At 42.5% G+C, this 22,702-nt stretch overlaps 1 protein-coding gene across 1 annotated transcript; it reads left to right on the top strand.

Annotated features, from left to right (window-relative positions):
* Positions 1–832: 832 nt before the first annotated feature.
* On the top strand, positions 833–22,689 carry LOC123191735 (uncharacterized). Its single transcript, XM_044604362.1, has 4 exons — positions 833–1,292; positions 20,074–21,891; positions 21,975–22,097; positions 22,448–22,689. The coding sequence occupies exons 1-4, from the start codon at positions 833–835 to the stop codon at positions 22,687–22,689; spliced, it is 2,643 nt and encodes an 880-aa protein (XP_044460297.1).
* The last annotated feature ends 13 nt before the right edge of the window (positions 22,690–22,702 follow it).

Genomic DNA, 22,702 nt, shown 5'->3' with positions numbered 1-22,702 from the left:
ATCCCATGCCTTTTTGCTTCGAGTTGATCTCCAAACCTTGCCGAAAATTCTTTCTTCTTTTTTTTGAGGCTCCTCCAAAAGTCTCAACATTTTTGGACCTTCCCAAACCTCACTTCCTATTCAAGTCATTTGAATTTAAATCAAATGAGTTTGAATTTAAACTTCCGGTCTTGACCACTTCTATTTTTCCTAGTTCAAACTCATTTTTGTGAGACCGGGAAAATAGCCCCCTTGCACAAATCCTTTCCTTAACCCTCCTTTTCTTTTTTATCTCTATTACTTTTCTCTTAAAAAAGAGAGGAAGAGAGAAGCCCAGCCCAGGCCGGCCTCCCTAGACCCATCCTTCCCCGCAGGCCCACCTAATCCTAACCCTAGCGCTCCCGCATCGCTACCCGTGGCCCGATTCCTCATCTCCCTCTCGTTCCCACGCGCGCCGCTCCTCCTCTTCTCGCTCTCTCCCTCACACAGCGCCGCCAACCCTTCTCATCTCCCTTGATCTGATCCCCTCACCCCCCTCCTAGCGCTGCCGCCAGGGCACCGCGCCCGACCCTACGCCACCTCGTCGCGCCGGCCGGCCACCGGAGTTATTGTCGGCTGCCACCCCACAGCTCCCTGCCTCCTGCTCCCTCCGTGATCCAGTCAAGAGGAGCTCGAACCCCAAGCCGACCCCGAGCGCTTCCTCAGAACGAGCACGCCCCTGCTCGTGTCCTCCCGAGCGCAAGACAAGCAGCATCCGGCCACCTGCAGGCCGACCCTGTTGCCCCTCTGTTTTCCCTTCCTTGCCTCGTTTCTCCCTCACCCCGCTACCGTGGCTACTTCGCAGATCCCAGCCATGGCCATCGGCTTGGCTCCGCCCGTAGCAGTCTGTCCCCGCGACGCCCCTGTTCACCAAGTCCCTCTACCGGAGCCCCGCGCATCGCCCTGTTTCCATGTGCTCGACGTCGGCTGCATCGAGCAGCAGCAGCTACCAGCACCATCGGGCCTCTACCTCCCCTGCCGCCTCGACAAGTCCGGCCTCCTGCAGCCCCTTTTCGTCCCTAACCGAGCAGTGCGCCTTCTCATCGCCCTGCCTCCATGTCCACTGCGTGTGCCAGCGCCCATGTCCAAGTACCACGTTTTCTCTGCTGCCCCGTGCACCTTTGGCTGCTGCCTTGAGAGGCCCTTTTGTCGTGATTCATTTCGGGTCGGCCAGAACGAGAACGCCAAGTACCTTCGCCGAAGATTCATGTATAACTACCATCGCCAAGACCCCGTGAACGTCTACACGACGACCGTCGAGTACCTCTTCGTGAGTACCACTACCATCGCGTGGATCCGCCAAGACCGTGGAGTAAACGAACATGTACCACTACGCCGGGAGTGATCAGATCCGTCAAGTCCGAAGACCCTTAGTACCACGACAACCCCGAAGGGATTTGTATTCGTCAAGTTCGACTACAACGACTACAACGTGTACCACTACCATCGTCAAAGACCCGTGTAACACATGCATCAAGTACCTCTTCGGAAGATCCGAACGTCTACGAACCGTGTACATCGACCGTCACCGAAGACCCGTAAAGCACTAACGCCAAGTTCCCCTACCGTCGCCCTCGGAAACTTCGAATGCGTCAAGTCCTTCTCCGAGACGTGTACCACTACTTCCTCTACCCTCGCGAGAACGCCTACTTACTCTACTTTGCACCGAACGAGAACCGTCCCTTTTGCACGCTTCGAAGGTATAACCCCGAGACGACCGTCCGAGAACGTTTACATGTGTTGTTTGAGATGCACCCGTTGTCTGCACCGTGTCTGAGTTGTCACTTGCTCGGTTGTCCTCTTTTGCCGCTAACCCGTGGGAACTCGGTATCCGGGAGCACCCCACCATCCTTGCATGACACGCTTTCGTCATTTTTTCCTTTTGCACCGGTATCTCCGTGAGCTATCAGAACCGGAACATTATCGTTGCACCGTTTCGTTATCATCACCGTGGCATCCCTTTTGTTTCCGCCACGATGACAAATGCCTCATATCTTATCATGTCAACTTTTCCATAAAACTTGCATCCAACTTGAATATGTCATTCACATCATGATAATAACATTTAAATGTTTAAAATTGTTATTGCACCAAATTACTAATGCACATGAGGATTTATCGGAACTGTTGTTTGGCGTTCCGGCCTCATTTAAACTTACCTAAATAGATAATTTCTTATGCTTCCCCTCTTGCCATGTTTAACAACATTTAATATTGTTGGGTACATAAGCAAGATCGAACTAAATAAGTCACGTGGTGTTTTGTCAATATGCAACGGAGCTCCACTTAATTTGTAGGGTTGTTTGTGCACTTTGCCATGCCATGCCTCATTAAACAGGACATGCATCATACTTGATTGTGCATCATGCCATGATTTTGTGGTGGTTGTTTACTATGTTGTTTGCTCCTTTCTGGTATTGCTTCTTCGGGTTCGTTCCGATAACGTCGTGTTGTGAGGATTCGTTCGACTACGTCCGTTTATCTTCTTCATGGACTCGTTCTTCTTCCTTGCGGGATCTCAGGCAAGATGACCATACCCTCGAAATCACTTCTATCTTTGCTTGCTTAGTTGCTCGCTTTTTTTCTATGCCTATGCTGCGATACCTACCACTTGCTTATCATGCCTCCTACTTTGTTGAACCAAGCCTCTAACCCACCTTGTCCTAGCAAACCGTTGTTTGGCTATGTTACCGCTTTGCTCAGCCCCTCTTATAGCGTTGTTAGTTGCAGGTGAAGATTGAAGTTTGTTCCTTGTTGGAACATGGAGATGTTGTTCCTTGTTGGAACATGTTACTTGTTGGGATATCACAATATATCTTATTTAATTAATGCATCTATATACTTGGTAAAGGGTGGAAGGCTCGGCCTTATGCCTGGTGTTTTGTTCCACTCTTGCCGCCCTAGTTTCCGTCATATCGGTGTTATGTTCCCGGATTTTGCGTTCCTTACGCGGTTGGGTAATAATGGGAACCCCTTAACAGTTCGCCTTGAATAAAACTCCTCCAGCAATGCCCAACCTTGGTTTTACCATTTGCACTAACAACCTACCACCTTCCCTTGGGTTCTGCAGACTCAACGGTCATCTTTATTCTAACCCCCCCGGGCCAGTGCTCCTCTGAGTGTTGGTCCGAACTGAGCTGCCTGCGGGGCCACCTCGGGGAAACTTGAGGGTTGGTTTTACTCGTAGCTAGTCTCATCTGAGTGTGCCCTGAGAAAGAGATATGTGCAGCTCCTATCGGGATTTGTCAGCACATTCGGGCGGTGTTGCTGGATTTGTTTTAACTTGTCGAAGTGTCTTGTAGAACCGGGATACCGAGTATGATCGGAACGTCTCAGGAGGAGGTCTATTCCTTCGTTGACCGTGAGAGCTTGTGATGGGCTAAGTTGGGACACCCCTGCAGGGATTTGAACTTTCGAAAGCCGTGCCCGCGGTTATGGGCAGATGGGAATTTGTTAATATCCGGTTGTAGAAAACCTGAAGTTGACCTTAATTAAAATGCATAAACCGCGTGTGTAACCGTGATGGTCTCTTTCCGACGGAGTCCGGGAAGTGAACACAGTGTTGGAGTTATACTTGACGTAGGTTGTTCTAGGATCACTTCATGATCATAGTTTCTCGATCGTGCTTTGCCTTCTCTTCTCGCTCTCATTTGCGTATGTTAGCCACCATATATGCTAGTCGCTTGCTCCAACTCCACCTCATACCTTTTACCCTTCCTATGAGCTTAAATAGTCTTGATCGCGAGGGTGTGAGATTGCTGAGTCCCCATGACTCACAGATACTTCCAGAAACCAGCTTGCAGGTGCCGAGGATACCGTGCAGATGACACAACCAAGCTCAAGGAGGAGCTCGATGAAGATCTTGTCCTTTGTGTTGTTTCATTCTAGTTGATCAGTAGTGGAGCCCAGTCGGGTCGATCGGGGATCTGTGTAGCTTTTGGGGTAGTCTTCTTTTTATTTTGGTTCTGTAGTCGGACCTTGTTTGTATTTGGATGTTGTAATGCTTTATTCATGTAATTGTGTGAAGTGGCGATTGTAAGCCAACTATGTATCTCTTTCCCTTATGTATTACATGGGTTGTGTGAAGATTACCTCACTTGCGACATTGCTTTCAATGCGGTTATGCCTCTAAGTCGTGCTTCGACACGTGGGAGATATAGCCGCATCGAGGGCGTTACACGAAGGTCTGTGGTAAACTACTCACACATCATCGGAGAGGCTATGATGTTGATGTAGAAGCCCTCCATGATCGATTCCCCCCTCCGGCGGAGCTCCGAAAAAGGCCCCAAGATGGGATCTCTTGGGTACAGAAGGTTGCGGCGGTGGAAATAGGGTTTCATGGTGCTCTCGGATGTTTTCGGGGTATATGAGTATATATAGGCGAAAGAAGTCGGTCAGGGGAGCTACGAGGGGCCCATGAGGGTGGGGGGGGGCCTCCCTGCCTCGTGGCCTCCTTGATGCTTCCTTGACGTCCACTCCAAGTCTCCTGGATTGCGTTTGTTACAAAAATCACTCTCCCAAAGGTTTCATTCCGTTTGGATTCCGTTTGATATTCCCTTTCTGCGAAACACTGAAATAGGCAAAAAACAGCAATTTGCACTAGGCCTTTGGTTAGTATGTTAGTCCCAAAAATAATATAAAAAGGTATATTAAAGCCCATTAAACATCCAAAACAGATAATGTAATAGCATGGAACAATCAAAAATTATAGATATGTTGGAGACGTATCAAGCACCCCCAAGCTTAATTCCTGTTCGTCCTCAAGTAGCTAAATGATAAAAATAGAATTTTTGATGTGGAATGCTACCTAGCATAATTCTCAATGTAATTTTCTTTATTGTGGCATGAATTTTCAGATATGAAAGATTCAAGACAAAAGTTTAATATTGACGTAAAAATAATAATACTTCAAGCATACTAGCAAAGCGATCATGTCTTCTCAAAATACCATGGCCAAAGAGAGTTATGCCTACAAAATCATATAGTCTAGCTATGCTCTATCTTCACCACACAAAATATTTAAATGATGCACAACCCCGATGACAAGCCAAGCAATTGTTTCATACTTTTGATGTTCTAAAACTTTTTCAATCTTCACGCAATATATGAGCATGAGCCATGGACATAGCACTATAGGTGGAACAGAATGGTGGTTGTGGAGAAGACAAAAAGGAGAAGATAGTCTCACATCAACTAGGCGTATCAACGGGCTATGGAGATGCCCATCAATAGATATCACTGTGAGTGAGTAGGGATTGCCATGCAATGGATGCACTAGAGCTATAAGTGTATGAAAGCTCAACAAAAGAAACTAAGTGGGTTTGCATCCAACTTGGTTGCTCACGAAGACCTAGGGCATTTTGAGGAAGCCCATCATTGGAATATACAAGCCAAGTTCTATATTGTAAAATTCCCACTAGTATATGAAAGTGACAACATAAGAGACTCTCTATCATGAAGATCATGGTGCTACTTTGAAGCACAAGTGTGGTAAAAGGATAGTAACATTGTCCCTTCTCTCCTTTTCTCTCACTTATTTTTGTATTTTTTATTTGGGCCTTTTCTCTTTTTTTTATGGCCTCTTTTTTTCTTTTTGTTTTCGTCCGGTGTCTCATCCCGACTTGTGGGGTAATCCTAGTCTGCATCATCCTTTCCTCACCTGGGACAATGCTCTAATAATGATGATCATCACACTTTTATTTACTTACAACTCGATACTTAGAAAAAAATATGACTCTATGTGAATGCCTCCGGCGGTGTACCGGGATGTGCAATGACTCATGAGTGACATGTATGAAAGAATTATGAAGGTGGCTTTGCCACAAATATGATGTCAACTACATGATCATGCAAAGCAACATGACAATGATGAAGCATGTCATAATAAACGGAACGGTGGTAAGTTGCATGGCAATATATCTCGGAATGGCTATGGAAATGCCATAATAGGTAGGTATGGTGGCTGTTTTGAGGAAAGTATATGGTGGGTTCATGGTACCGGCGAAAGTTGCACGGTACTAGAGAGGCTAGCAATGGTGGAAGGGTGAGAGTGCGTATAATCCATGGACTCAACATTATTCATAAAGAACTCACATACTTATTGCAAAAATCCATTAGTTATCGAAACAAAGTACTACGCACATGCTCCTAGGGGGATAGATTGGTAGGAAAAGACCATTGCTCGTCCCCGACCGCCACTCATAAGGAAGACAATCAATAAATAAATCATGCTCCGACTTCATCACATAACGGTTCACCATACGTGCATGCTACGAGAATCACAAACTTTAACACAAGTATTTCTCAAATTCACAACTACTCAACTAGCATGACTCTAATATCGCCATCTTCATATCTCAAAACAATCATCAAGTATCAAACTTCTCATAGTATTCAATGCACTTTTTATGATAGTTTTTATTATACCCATCTTGGATGCCTATCATATTAGGACTAATTTTATAGCCAAAGCAAATTACCATGCTGTTCTAAAGGACTCTCAAAATGATATAAGTGAAGCATGAGAGATCAATAATTTCTAGAAAATAAAACCACCACCGTGCTCTAAAAAGATATAAGTGAAGCACTAGAGCAAAATTATCTAGCTCAAAAGATATAAGTGAAGCACAAAGATTATTCTAATAAATTCCGATTCATATGTGTCTCTCCAAAAGGTGGGTATAGCAAGGATGATTGTGGTAAACTAAAAATCAAAGAATCAAATCATACAAGACGCTCCAAGCAAAACACATATCATGTGGTGAATAAAAATATAGCATCAAGTAAAGTTACCGATGGACAAAGACGAAAGAGGGGATGCCTTCCGGAGCATCCACAAGCTTAGGATTTTGGTTGTCCTTGCATTTTACCTTGGGGTGCCTTGGGCATCCCCAATCTGAGGCTCTTGCCACTCCTTATTCCATAATCCATCAAATCTTTACCCAAAACTTGAAAACTTCACAACACAAAACTCAACAGAAACTATCATGAGCTCCGTTAGTATAAGAAAACAAACCACCACTTAAGGTACTGTAATGAACTCATTCTTTATTTATATTGGTGTTAAACCTACTGTATTCCAACTTCTCTATGGTTCATACCCCCCGATACTAGCCATATATTCATCAAAATAAGCAAACAACACACGAAAACAGAATCTGTCAAAAACAGAACAGTATGTAGTAATCTGTAGGTTTAGAATACTTCTGTAACCCCAAAAATTCTGAAATAAATTGGTGGACATGAGGAATTTGTCTATTAATCATCTTAAAAAACAATCAATCTAATGGCACCCTCCAGTAAAAATGGCAGCAAATCTCGTGAGCGCTGAAGTTTCTGTTTTTTATAGCAAGATCGCAAAAACTTCCCCCAAGTCTTCCCAAAGGTTCTACTTGGGACAAACACTAATTAAAAGCATAAAACCACATCTAAACAGAATCTAGATGAATTATTTATTAGTAAACAGGAACAAAAAACAAGAAACAAAAATAAAATTGGGTTGCCTCCCAACAAGCGCTATCGTTTAACGCCCCTAGCTAGGCATCATAATTTCGATGATGCTCACATGAAAGACAAGAATTGAACCACAAAGAGAGAATCATAAAGCATATGAAAAAAGCATCTAAGTCTAACATACTTCCTATGCATAGGCATCTTATAGGCAAACAAATTATCAAGGCAAGCAAAAACTACCATATGCAAGGAAGAAGAGAGAAACAATAGCATTCTCAACATAACGAGAGGTAATTTTGAAACATGAAAATTTCTACAACCATATTTTCCTCTCTCATAATAATTACATGTAGGATCATAATCAAATTCAACAATATAGCTATCATATAAAATATTTTCAACACGATCCACATGCATGCGAAGTTGACAGTCTTTCAAACCCACTTTCAATAATATTGCAAACATTATTATCAATCTCATATTCATCATGGGGCTTAAATAAATTTTCAAGATCATAAGAAGAATCACCCCAATCATGGTCATTGCAACAAGTAGATGACATAGCAAAACTAGCATCCCCAAGCTTAGGGTTTTGCATATTATTAGCACAATTGATATTAATAGAATTTATAATAACATCATTGCAATCATGCTTTTCATCGAAGGAACTATCAAGTATGGGTGCAATAGCAAGGATCTCATGGTTAACATAAGGAACTATAGCAAATTCATCTTCATAAATATTGGCATCATGGCCACAAGAATAGCAAGCATCATGTTCATCAAGAGATATTTCAATCAAATCATCAGAATCATAATTATCTATGGATTCATGCATATCATTATTTTTCTTCCGAAGCAACGGTCATTCTATCAATAAGTTCTTTGACATAGATATTATGAGAAAAGTTTTCATAGCAATATTTAAGTATGTCAAGATTTTCAGATTCGTAGAGAGTAATATCATACTTTTCAATCAAAGAAGCAACTTCATAAGCACCCTTAAAAGCAACAAATTCTTCAAATTGTTCGATATTGTAGTAACTATAAACACCCTTTACATAAGAAGATAAGATTTCATTGTCATTAAACTCACATAGGTAGGGGAGGTGTTTTTTAGGGTTCTTAGAGCAACAAGTAAAATCATAAATTTCACAAAGATTCCAAGCATAGCCCAGTAATCTGTTTATTCGATCCCATAAGAGTCTCCCTTTTTCAGACAAACGGTGATGCACAAAATGAGCATGCTCATCTAAAGATTTCCCATCAACTAGGCTAGTTGGGGATTCAGCACAAGCGCATAAGGATCGAAGATGATCCAAGTAGAACAATTTAAGTGGATCCATATCAATAGATTTTTAGCAAGCAAATATGCAAGCAAATAGAAGGCACATGGAAACACAAACAAAGATACATACGGGAAGAAGGCGAAGAAAAGGCAAAGGTTTTCGAAAATCGTTTTAGAAGTGGGGGAGAGGAAAACGAGAGGCAAATGGCAAATAATGTAATGCGAGGGATAAGAGTTTGTGATGGGTACTTGGTATGTCTTGACTTGACTTGACTTGGCGTAGATCTCCCCGGCGACGGCGCCAGAAATCCTTCTTGCTACCTCTTGAGCACTGCGTTCGTTTTCTCTTGAAGAGGAAAGGGTGATGCAGTAAAGTAGCCTAAGTATTTCCCTTAGTTTTTGAGAACCAAGGTATCAATCTAGTAGGAGACTACACGCAAGTGACCTCGCACCTGCACAAACAAATAAGAACCTTGCAACCAACACGATAAAGGGGTTGTTAATCCCTTCACGGCCACTTGGAAAAGTGAGATCTGATAGAGATAATAAGATAAATATTTTTGGTATTTTTATGATATAGATTGAAAGTAAAGAAAATAGATTGGAAACTTATATGATGGAAAATAGACCCGGGGGCCATAGGTTTCACTACTGGCTTCTCTCAAGATAGCATAAGTATTATGGTGGGTAAACAAATTACTGTCGAGCAATTGATAGAAAAGTGCATAATTATGAGAATATCTAGGCATGATCATGTATATAGGCATCACGTCCGCGACAAGTAGACCAAAACGATTCTGCATCTACTACTATTACTCCACACATCGACCGCTATACAACATGCATCTAGAGTATTAAGTTCATAAGAACAGAATAACGCATGAGGCAAGATGACATGATGTAGAGGGGTAAACTCAAGCAATATGATACAAACCCCATCTTTTTATCCTCGATGGCAACAATACAATACGTGCCTTGCTGCCCCTGCTGTCACTGGGAAAGGACACCACAAGATTGAACCCAAAGCTAAGCACTTCTCCCATTGCAAGAAAGATCAATCTAGTAGGCCAAACCAAACTGATAATTCAAAGAGACTTGCAAAGATAACAAATCATACATAAAAGATTTCAGAGAAGAATCAAATATTGTTCATAGATAATCTTGATCATAAACCCACAATTCATTGGATCTCTACAAACACGTCGCAAAAAGAATTACATCGAATAGATCCCCAAGAGAATCGAGGAGAACTTTGTATTGAGATCCAAAGAGAGATAAGAAGCCATCTAGCTAATAACTATGGACCCGAAGGTCTGTGGTAAACTACTCACACATCATCGGAGAGGCTATGGTGTTGATGTAGAAGCCCTCCGTGATCGAGTCCCCCTCCGGCGGAGCTTCGGAAAAGGCCCCAAGATGGGATCTCTTGGGTACAGAAGGTTGCGGCGGTGGAAATAGGGTTTCGTGGTGCTCTCGGATGTTTTCGGGGTATATGAGTATATATAGGCGAAAGAAGTCGGTCAGGGGAGCTACGAGGGGCTCATGAGGGTGGGGGGGGGGCCTCCCTGCCTCGTGGCCTCCTTGATGCTTCCTTGACGTCCACTCCAAGTTTCCTGGATTGCGCTTTTACAAAAATCACTCTCCCGAAGGTTTCATTCCGTTTGGATTCCGTTTGATATTCCCTTTCTGCGAAACACTGAAATAGGCAAAAAACAGCAATTTGCACTACGCCTTTGGTTAGTAGGTTAGTCCCAAAAATAATATAAAAAGGTATATTAAAGCCCATTAAACATCCAAAACAGATAATATAATAGCATGGAACAATCAAAAATTATAGATATGTTGGAGACGTATCAAGCATCCCCAAGCTTAATTCCTGCTCGTCCTCGAGTAGCTAAATGATAAAAACAGAATTTTTGATGTGGACTGCTACCTAGCATAATTCTCAATGTAATTTTCTTTATTGTGGCATGAATTTTCAGATCTGAAAGATTCAAGACAAAAGTTTAATATTGACATAAAAATAATAATACTTCAAGCATACTAACAAAGTAATCATGTCTTCTCAAAATACCATGGCCAAAGAGAGTTATCCCTACAAAATCATATAGTCTAGCTATGCTCTATCTTCACCACACAAAATATTTAAATGATTCACAACCCCGATGACAAGCCAAGAAATTGTTTCATACTTTTGATGTTCTAAAACTTTTTCAATCTTCACGCAATATATGAGCATGAGCCATGAACATAGCACTATAGGTGGAACAGAATGGTGGTTGTGGAGAAGACAAAAAGGAGAAGATAGTCTCACATCAACTAGGCGTATCAGCGGGCTATGGAGATGCCCATCAATAGATATCACTGTGAGTGAGTAGGGATTGCCATGCAATGGATGCACTAGAGCTATAAGTGTATGAAAGGTCAACAAAAGAAACTAAGTGGGTTTGCATCCAACTTGCTTGCTCACGAAGACCTAGGGCATTTTGAGGAAGCCCATCATTGGAATATACAAGCCAAGTTCTATATTGTAAAATTCCCACTAGTATATGAAAGTGACAACATAAGAGACTCTCTATCATGAAGATCATGGTGCTACTTTGAAGCACAAGTGTGGTAAAAGGATAGTAACATTGTCCCTTCTCTCCTTTTCTCTCACTTATTTTTGTATTTTTTTATTTGGGCCTTTTCTCTTTTTTTTATGGCCTCTTTTTTCTTTTTTCTTTTTTCTTTTTGTTTTCGTCCGGTGTCTCATCCCGACTTGTGGGGGAATCCTAGTCTGCATCATCCTTTCCTCACCTGGGACAATGCACTAATAATGATGATCATCACACTTTTATTTACTTACAACTCTATACTTAGAAAAAAATATGACTCTATGTGAATGCCTCCGGCGGTGTATCGGGATGTGCAATGACTCATGAGTGACATGTATGAAAGAATTATGAAAGTGGCTTTGCCACAAATATGATGTCAACTACATGATCATGCAAAGCAACATGACAATGATGAAGCGTGTCATAATAAACGGAACGGTGGTAAGTTGCATGGCAATATATCTCGGAATGGCTATGGAAATGCCATAATAGGTTGGAAACTTATATGATGGAAAATAGACCCGGGGGCCATAGCTTTCACTACTGGCTTCTCTCAAGATAGCATAAGTATTATGGTGGGTAAACAAATTACTGTCGAGAAATTGATAGAAAAGTGCATAATTATGAGAATATCTAGGCATAATCATGTATATAGGCATCACGTCCGCGACAAGTAGACCAAAACGATTCTGCATCTACTACTATTACTCCACACATCGACCGCTATACAACATGCATCTAGAGTATTAAGTTCATAAGAACAGAGTAACGCATTAGGCAAGATGACATGATGTAGAGGGGTAAACTCAAGCAATATGATACAAACCCCATCTTTTTATCCTCGATGGCAACAATACAATACGTGCCTTGCCGCCCCTGCTGTCACTGGGAAAGGACACCGCAAGATTGAACCCAAAGCTAAGCACTTCTCCCATTGCAAGAAAGATCAATCTAGTAGGCCAAACCAAACTGATAATTCGAAGAGACTTGCAAAGATAACAAATCATACATAAAAGATTTCAGAGAAGAATCAAATATTTTTCATAGATAATCTTGATCATAAACCCACAATTCATCGGATCTCGACAAACACACTGCAAAAAGAATTACATCGAATAGATCCCCAAGAGAATCGAGGAGAACTTTGTGTTGAGATCCGAAGAGAGAGAAGAAGCCATCTAGCTAATAACTATGGACTCGAAGGTCTGTGGTAAACTACTCATACATCATCAGAGAGGCTATGGTGTTGATGTAGAAGCCCTCCGTGATCGAGTCCCCCTCCGGCGGAGCTCCGGAAAAGGCCCGAAGATGGGATCTCTTGGGTACAGAAGGTTGCGGCGGTGGAAATAGGGTTTCGTGGTGCTCTCGGATGTTTTCGGAGTATATGAGTATATATAGGCGAAAGAAGTCGGTTAGGGGAGCCACGAGGGGCCCATGAGGGTGGGGGGCGCGCCTGCCCCCCGGGCATGCCTCCCTGCCTCGTGGCCTCCTTGATGCTTCCTTGACGTCCACTCCAAGTTTCCTGGATTGCGTTTGTTCCTAAAATCACTCTCCCGAAGGTTTCATTCCGTTTGGATTTCGTTTGATATTCCTTTTCTGCGAAACATTGAAATAGGCAAAAAAAACAGCAATTTGCATTGGGCCTTTGGTTAGTAGGTTAGTCCCAAAAATAATATGAAAAGGTATATTAAAGCCCATTAAATATCCAAAACATATAATATAATAGCGTGGAACAATAAAAAATTATAGATACGTTGGAGACGTATCAATGGAGATCAAAGGCACAAGATGATGATGGCCATATCATATCACTTATATTGATTGCATGTGATGTTTATCCTTTATGCATCTTATTTTTCTTAGTTTGACAGTAGCATTATAAGATGATCTCTCACTAAATTTCAAGTTATAAGTGTTCTCCCTGAGTACTCACCGTTGCTACAGTTCGTCGTTCCGAGACACCATGTGATGATCTGGTGTGATAAGCTCTATGTTCACATACAATGGGTGCAAGCCAGTTTTGCACACGTGGAATACTCGGGTTAAACTTGACAAGCCTAGCATATGCAGATATGGCCTCGGAACACTGAGACCGAAAGGTCGAGCGTGAATCATATAGTAGATATGATCAACATAGCGATGTTCACCATTGAAAACTACTCCATCTCACGTGATGATCGGACATGGTTTAGTTGATATGGATCACATGATCACTTAGATGATTAGAGGGATGTCTATCTAAGTGGGAGTTCTTAAAGTAATTTAATTAATTGAACTTTAATTTATCATGAACTTAGTACCTGATAGTATTTTGCATGTCTATGTTGTTGTAGATAGATGGCCCGTGTTGTTGTTCCGTTGAATTTTAATGCGTTCCTAGAGAAAGCTAAGTTCAAAGATGATGGTAGCAACTACACGGTCTGGATCCGTAACTTGAGGATTATCCTCATTGCTGCATAGAAGAATTACGTCCTGGAAGCACCGCTAGGTGACAAACCCGCTGCAAGAGCAACGCCAGATGTTGTGAACACCTGGCAAAGCAAAGGTGATGACTACTCGATAGTTAAGTGTGCCATGCTTTACGGCTTAGAACCGGGACTTCAAAGACGTTTTGAATGTCATGGAGCATATGAGTGTTCCAGGAGTTGAAGTTAATATTTCAAGCAAATGCCCGGATTGAGAGATATGAAGTCTCCAATAAGTTCTATAGCTGCAATATGGAGGAGAATAGTTCTGTCAGTGAACATATACTCAGAATGTCTGGGTACCACAACCACTTGACTCAACGGGGAGTTAATCTTCCTGATGATAGTGTCATTGACAGAGTTCTTCAATCACTGCCACCAAGCTACAAGAGCTTCGTGATGAACTATAATATGCAAGGGGTGGATAAGACAATTCCTGAGCTCTTCACAATGTTAAAGGCTGCGGAGGTAGAAATCAAGAAGGAGCATCAAGTGTTGATGGTTAACAAGACCATCAATTTCAAGAAAAAGGGTAAATGGAAGAAGGGCAAGAAGAACAGCAAACCAGTTGCTTCTCAAGTGAAGAAACCCAAGTCTGGACCTAAGCCTGAGTGCTTCTACTCCAAAGGAACTGGTCACTAGAAGCGGAACTACCCCAAGTATTTGGCGGAGAAGAAGGATGGAAAAGTGAAAGGTATATTTGATATACATTTTATTGATGTGTACCTTACTAATGCTCGCAGTAGTGCCTGGGTATTTGATACTGGTCACTAGAAGCGGAACTACCCCAAGTATTTTACAGGGGCTATGGATTAAGAGAAGATTGGCTAAGGACGAGGTGACGATGCGCGTGGGAAATGGTTCCAAAGTCGATGTGATCGCCGTCAGCACGCTACCTCTACATCTACCTTCGGGATTAGTTTTAGACCTAAATAATTGTTATTTGGTGCCAGCGTTGAGCATGAACATTATATCTGGATCTTGTTTGATGCGAGATGGTTATTCATTTAAATCGGAGAATAATGGTTGTTCTATTTATATGAGTAATATCTTTCATGGTCATGCACCCTTGATGAGTGGTCTATTTTTACTAAATCTTGATAGTAGTGATACACATGTTTATAGTATTGAAGCCAAAAGATGCAGAGTTGGTAATGATAGTGCAACTTATTTGTGGCACTGCCGTTTATGTCATATTGGTGTAAAGCGCATGAAGAAACTCCATTCTGATGGACTTCTGGAATCACTAGATTATGAATCACTTGGTACTTGCGAACCATGCCTCATGGGCGAGATGACTAAAACTCCGTTCTCCGGAACAATGGAGCGAGCAACAGAGTTATTGGAAATCATACATACTGATGTATGTAGTCCAATGAACATTGAAGCTTGCGGCGGTTATCGTTATTTTCTCACCTTCACAAATGATTTGAGCAGATATGGGTATATCTACTTAATGAAACATAAGTCTGAAACATTTGAAAAGTTCAAAGAATTTCAGAGTGAAGTGGAAAATCATCGTAAAAAGAAAATCAAGTTTCTACGATCTGATCGTGGAGGTGAATATTTGAGTTATGAGTTTGGACTTCATTTGAAACAATGCGGAATAGTTTCGCAACTCACGCCACCTCGAACACCACAAGGTAATGGTGTGTCCGAAATCGTAACCGCACTTTATTAGATATGGTGCGATCTATGATGTCTCTCACTGATTTACCGCTATCGTTTTGGGGTTATCCTTTAGAGACGGCTGCATTCACGTTAAATAGGGCACCATCTAAATCTGTTGAGACAACACCTTATGAACTATGGTTTGGCAAGAAACCCAAGTTGTCATTTCTTGAAGTTTGGGTCTGCGATGCTTATGTGAAGAAGCTTCAACCTGATAAGCTCGAACCCAAATCAGAGAAATGTGTCTTCATAGGATACCCAAAGGAGAATGTTGGGTACACCTTCTATCACAGATTCGAAGGCAAGATATTCGTTGCTAAGAATGGATCCTTTCTAGAGAAGGAGTTTCTCTCGAAAGAAGTGAGTGGGAGGAAAGTAGAACTTGACGAGGTAATTGTACCTTCTCCCTTATTGGAAACTAGTTTATCACTGAAATCAGTTCCAGTGATTCCTACACTAGTAAGTGAGGAAGCTAATGATGATGATCATGAAACTTCTGATCAAGTTACTACCGAACCTCATAGGTCAACCAGAGTAAGATCCGCACCGGAGTGGTACATTAATCCAGTTCTGAAAGTCATGTTACTTGACCATGACGAACCTACAAACTATGAGGAAGCGATGATGAGCCCAGATTCCGCAAAATGGCTTGATACCATGAAATCTGAGATGGGATCCATGTATGAGAACAAAGTATGGACTTTGGTTGACTTGCCCGTTGATCGGCAGGCCATAGAGAATAAATGGATCTTCAAGAAGAAGACTGATGCTGACGGTAATGTTACTGTCTAAAAAGCTCGACTTGTTGCGAAAGGTTTTTGACAAGTTCATGGAGTTGACTACGATGAGACCTTCTCACTCGTAGCGATGCTTAAGTCCGTCCGAATCATGTTAGCAATTGCCGCATTTCATGATTATGAAATTTGGCAAATGGATGTCAAAACTGCATTCCTTAATGGATATCTTTAAGAAGAGTTGTATATGATGCAACCAGAAGGTTTTGTCGATCCAAAAGGTGCTAACAAAGTGTGCAAGCTCCAGTGATCCATTTATGGACTGGTGCAAGGCTCTCGGAGTTGGAATATACACTTTGATAGTGTGATCAAATCATATGGTTTTATACAGACTTTTGGAGAAGCCTGTATTTACAAGAAAGTGAGTGGGAGCTCTGTAGCATTTCTGATATTATATATGGATAACATATTGCTGATTGGAAATGATACTGAATTTCTAAATAGCATAAAAGAATACTTGAATAAGAATTTTTCAATGAAAGACCTCGGTGAAGCTGCTTATATATTGGGCATCAAGATCTATAGAGATAGATCAAGACGCTTAATTGGACTTTCACAAAACACATATCTTGATAAAGTTTTGAAGAAGTTCAAAATGGATCAAGCAAAGAAAGGGTTCTTGCCTGTGTTACTAGGTGTGAAGTTGAGTCAGACTCAATGCCCGACCACTTCAGAAGATAGAGAGAAAATGAAAGGTGTTCCCTATGCTTCAGCCATAGGCTCTATCATGTATGCAATGCTGTGTACCAGACCTGATGTGTGCCTTGCTATCAGTCTAGCAAGGAGGTACCAAAGTAATCCAGGAGTAGATCACTGGATAGCGGTCAAGAACATCCTGAAATACCTGAAAAGGACTAAGGATATGTTTCTCGTATATGGAGGTGACAAAGAGCTCGTCGTAAACGGTTACATCGATGCAAGCTTTGACACTGAGCTGGATGACTCTAAGTCACAAACCAGATACGTGTTTCTATTAAATGGTGGAGCTGTCAGTTGGTGCAGTTCCAAGCAGAGCGTCGTGGCAGGATCTACATGTGAAGCGGAATACATAGCTGCTTCGGAAGCAGAAAATGAAGGAGTCTGGATGAAGGAGTTCATATCTGATCTAGGTGTCATACCTAGTGCATCGGGTCTAATGAAAATCTTTTGTGACAATACTGGTGCAATTGCCTTGGCAAAGGAATCCAGATTTCACAAGAGAACCAATCACATCAAGAGACGCTTCAATTCCATTCGCGATCAAGTCAAGGAGGGAGACATAGAGATTTGCAAGATACATACGGATCTGAATGTTGCAGACCCGTTGACTAAGCCTCTCTCACGAGCAAAACATGATCAGCACCAATACTCCATGGGTGTTAGAATCATTACAATGTAATCTAGATTATTGACTCTAGTGCAAGTGGGAGATTGAAGGAAATATGCCCTAGAGGCAATAATAAAGTTGTCATTTATATTTCCTTACATCATGATAAATGTTTATTATTCATGCTAGAATTGTATTAACCGGAAACTTAGTACATGTGTGAATACATAGACAAACATAATGTCACTAGTATGCCTCTAATTGACTAGCTCATTGAATCAATGATGGTTTCCTAACCATAGACATGAGTTGTCATTTGATTAACGGGATCACATCATTAGAGAATGATGTGATTGACTTGACCCATCCATTAGCTTAGCACGATGATCATTTAGTTTGTTGCTATTGCTTTCTCCATAACTTATACATGTTCCTATGACTATGAGATCATGCAACTCCCGAATACCAGAGGAACACTTTGTGTGCTACCAAATGTCACAACGTAACTGGGTGATTATAAAGGTGCTCTACACGTGTCTCCGATAGTGTTTGTTGAGTTGGCATAGATCGAGATTAGGATTTGTCACTCCGATTGTCGGAGAGATATCTCTGGGCCCTCTCGGTAATGCACATCAATATAAGCCTTGCAAGCAATGTGACTAATGAGTTAGTTGTGGGATGATGCATTACGGAATGAGTAAAGAGACTTGCCGGTAATGAGATTGAACTAGGTATTGAGATACCGATGATCGAATCTCGGGCTAGTAACATACCGATGACAAAGGGAACAACGTATATCGTTATGCGGTTTGACCGATAAAGATCTTCGTAGAATATGTGAGAGCCAATATGAACATCCAAGTTCCGCTATTGGTTATTGACCAGAGACGTGTCTCGGTCATGTCTACATAGTTCTCGAACCCATAGGGTCCGCACGCTTAACGTTCGGCGACGATCGGTATTATGAGTTTATATGTTTTGATGTACCAAAGGTTGTTCGGAGTCCCGGATATGATCACGGACATGACGAGGAGTCTCGAAATGGTCGAGACATAAAGATCGATATATTGGATGACTATGTTTGGACATCGAAATGGTTCCGGGTAAGTTCGGGCATTAACCGGAGTATTGGGGGTTACCGGAACCCCCCGAGAGTATATGGGCCCTAATGGGCTTTAGGGGAGAGAGGGAGGGGCTGCCTAGGGAAGGTCGCACGCCCCCTAAGGCCTAGTCCGAATTGGACTAGGGGGGAGGGGCGGCGCCCCCTCCTTCCTTCTCTTCTCTCTTCCCTTTCCTTCTCTCCTACTCCTACTACATGGAAGGGGGAATGCTACTCCCACTCCCCAGGGCGCGCCATAGTAGAGGGCCGGCCCTCCCCCTCCTCCACTCCTTTATATACGGGGGAGGGGGCACCCCATAGACACACAAGTTGATCATTGATCTCTTAGCCATGTGCGGTGCCACCCTCCACCATAATCCATCTCGGTCATATCGTAGCGGTGCTTAGGCGAAGCCAAAGTTTCAGATCGCGGGCGAAAACAGCGCGATCGCGACGCTATCGCGTGCTGGAAGCCTTCCCGCGAGGCAATCCCCCTTTTTTATGCGATCTGCCGCTAACCGCGCGATCGCGCGCAAAACGGCGCTATTTGTCTTCGCTGTCGCTGCAAAATTGCGGGATTGGGCCGAAAACTGAAACACAAGGGCCCAAAGGCCCCAAACAGACCAGAAACGGCCCAAATTTCGTCATGGTATATAATACCTCCTCCAGAAAACCTAGCTCGTGTCCCCCTCATTCCCTTCTCTCCCTCTCACCAATAACTTGCGGCGGCTGCGCTGCTCTTCGCAGCAGCGCCGACTGCTGCTTTGTTGGAAGCCAGATTGGATCCCGAGGGAGGTGGAAAGGCGACCGACGACGAGGGGCGTTTGCACGATGCGGCCTCTGCGACCACGATGACATCTCAGTCTCACTCTCACACGGTTCCAGCAGCCGGGGCAAGCACATCACCAGGAGGTACAAGAGTCCTCCGATTCCATAGCTCATTGGTAGATTCAGACTTGTTTGTTGATTCAGGTTGTAGGCTCTGGGATTCAGATTTGTTTGTTGATTCCGATTCCATACTCATCGGTAGAATATTCCATAGCTTATTTGTTTGTCGATTCAACAGAAGCACATGAAAGGATCTTGGGATTGCATTGCAGACTTGTAGTTGTAGGTTCATATTGTAGCTTAGGTTTTCAACATAGCTCATTGGTAGGATATTCAAATCTGCCACTCAAAATTTCCTTTAGATGATGGTTTGCGATGCCCCGATCTGCTGCTTTAATTTTCTTGTGCTAAGTGAGGTGCTTTGTAGTGTATTGTGTGTGATTCCGGACATGACCAAGAAGGCCATGGTCTGTTGCTTTAATTTATTGTATGTAGAATGCTCTCAGTAACCCATTTCACATCTAATTTCTAGATATGTCTATTTGATTTTTGTAGGCTTGGCTGGGTCAAGCACTTCACTGATAATCCCATCACCTCATGTAGCTCCAGTGAACTCAGATGACCCAGCATGGAAGCATTGCATGATTCTGGACATGACCAAGAAGGCCTCTGTGGAATGCAACTTCTGCCATGGTGTTTACATTGGTGGTATTACTCGAATGAAGTACCACCTTGCAAATGTCAAGTATCAAAATGTCGTTTTGTGCCAACAAGTTCCAGCTGATGTGAAGCAAGAGATGAGGGAGCTGATCTCAAGGAAAGATGAAGCAAAGGAAAAGAAGGCCAGGGAATCAACAATACACAGAAGTGACGTCAATTTGGATGGAAATGATGCTAGGGATGCTGATGAAGATGACATCTTGGGTGGTGGTAGTGGGGGTGGTTTGCTCGTATTATCAGGGAAACGACAGAGTAAGGGCAACACATATGGTTCTATGGATAAGTTTTGCACCAAGTCAACAGAAGAGGTTGTGGCCGCAAGGAAGGGGGAAGACTTTTCTACAAAGTTGCAAACTAAGTTGTCCACTCAAAGAAGGGAAAAGAGGCGGGTTCGTGCTCGTGAGTATGTTTGTCAGTTCTTCTATGAAGCCGGAATTGCCCACAATGCAGTCTTGCTTCCAAGCTTTGAACTTATGCTTGAAGCGGTTGGAGCGTTCGGGACAGACATGAAAGGCCCCACTCCTTATGAAATGGGTGGCCCTTACTTACAGAAGAGCAAGAAGAAAGTCGAGGAAGGATTTGCTGGACATAAAGAAGCATGGAAGCTCAGTGGATGTACTGTCATGACAGATGCATGGACAGACAAAAGAGGAAGGGGAGTGATGAATTTGGTAGTTCATAGTGCCTATGGTGTTGTTTTTGTTGATTCTGTGGACTATTCAGATGTGAGAAAAGATGGCAAGATGATATTTGATCTTGTTGATAGATGCATAGAAGAAATTGGGGAGAAGAATGTCGTTCAAATTGTAATGGATAATGCCTCAGTCAATATAGCAGCAGCAGCAATGATGAAAGTGAAGCGTCCCTCCCTATTTTGGAATGGTTGTGCAGCCCACACAATTGATTTGATGTTGGAGGACATAGGGAAGCTTCCTATAATCGAACAAACCATTGCCAAAGGAAAGGCTGTGACTGTGTTCCTTTATGCGCATACAAGAGTTTTGGCATTGATGAGAAAATTTCTTGGAAAAGACCTAGTCCGCTCTGGTATTACTAGGTTTGCAACAGCATATTTGAACTTGAAGAGCTTGCAGGACAACAAAAAAGAGCTACAAAAGTTGTTCAGGTCCGATGAACTCAATGAAATGGACCACCTAAAAAAGGCAAAGGGGAAGAACGTAGCTAAAATCGTTCGCTCTGAAACTTTCTGGAAAGCAGTAGATACCGCTGTCAATTTCTTTGAGCCAATGGCAAATCTTTTGAGGAGGATGGATAGCGATGTTCCGGCAATGGGTTTTATTCATGGTTGTATGTTGGATGCAAAGAAAGAGATCTCCGTGAGGTTTGACAATGACAAGTCTCGCTTTCTGGAAGTGTGGGACATCATTGACAAGAGATGGGACAACAAGTTGAAGACTGCATTACATATGGCTGGATACTACTTGAACCCATACTATTATTATCCAAACAAGCTTGATATTGAGATCGATGGTAGTTTCAAAGAAGGGCTGATAACTTGTATTTCAAAGATGGTTGAAGATCCTATCATGCAAGAAGAAATAATCGATGAGATTGACCACTATCAAGAGGGGATATGGTCTTTTGGAAGGGACATTGCTGTACGGCAAAGGAAAAACAAGAAGTTTGATCCAGGTAATTGGTTGCCTGATTGTTGTTTCTTATTTTGTTATCCTGCCCAAAGTTTCCTAACATGTCCCACTTGTTTGATGTTGAAGCTAAATGGTGGATGAACCATGGGACAAGTGTTCCAAAACTAAGGATCTTGGCTGCAAGGATTCTTGGTTTGACGTGTAGTTCCTCTGCTTGTGAGAGGAACTGGAGTGTATTTGATCAACTAAGTATATTGTTCCTTCTTTCCACTTAAATGCATTGTTCAATCCATTTTGAAGACTTTGTGATGCTGTCAATTTCTCTATGAACTTAAGTGCAGAACTAGTGATCTTGATTATACTTCTATTTATCTGGTGATGTTATGCTTGCCGCAGCCTTTGAGATATTGATTTATTCATTTTGTAGGTTCACACAAAGAGACGCAGCAGGATGCTGCATGGCAAGATGAGTGACCTTGTTTTCATCAAGTTCAACTCCAAACTGAAGGACAAGAAACTAAACAAACGCAACGACCCCATTGAGAAGTAGGTGGTAGATGTTTTAGAAGATGATGAGAATGAATGGATCACTGGTGTAGTGCCAAATGGCGATGAAGAACAAGGTGAAGATCAAGATCAAGAAATTCCATATGCAAGCTTGCATGCTGGACTAGGAACTTCTGGTATCAATCCACTTAAAAGGAAGAGGGGTGTCCATGGTAAGAAGAAGAAGAAGATGATGATCCCTGTTACTCCTCAAGAAGATCGGCTCTCTGCTTCCTCTGCTTTAGAAAGTGACGACGACGAGGACACCGACATGAGTTCTGGTTCTGACATGTGAGCTTGTCGGTTTC

This window comes from Triticum aestivum, chromosome 2A (genome assembly GCF_018294505.1).
Source record: "Triticum aestivum cultivar Chinese Spring chromosome 2A, IWGSC CS RefSeq v2.1, whole genome shotgun sequence".
Lineage (NCBI taxonomy): Eukaryota > Viridiplantae > Streptophyta > Magnoliopsida > Poales > Poaceae > Triticum > Triticum aestivum.
This window is presented reverse-complemented; position numbering and strand designations above follow the sequence as displayed.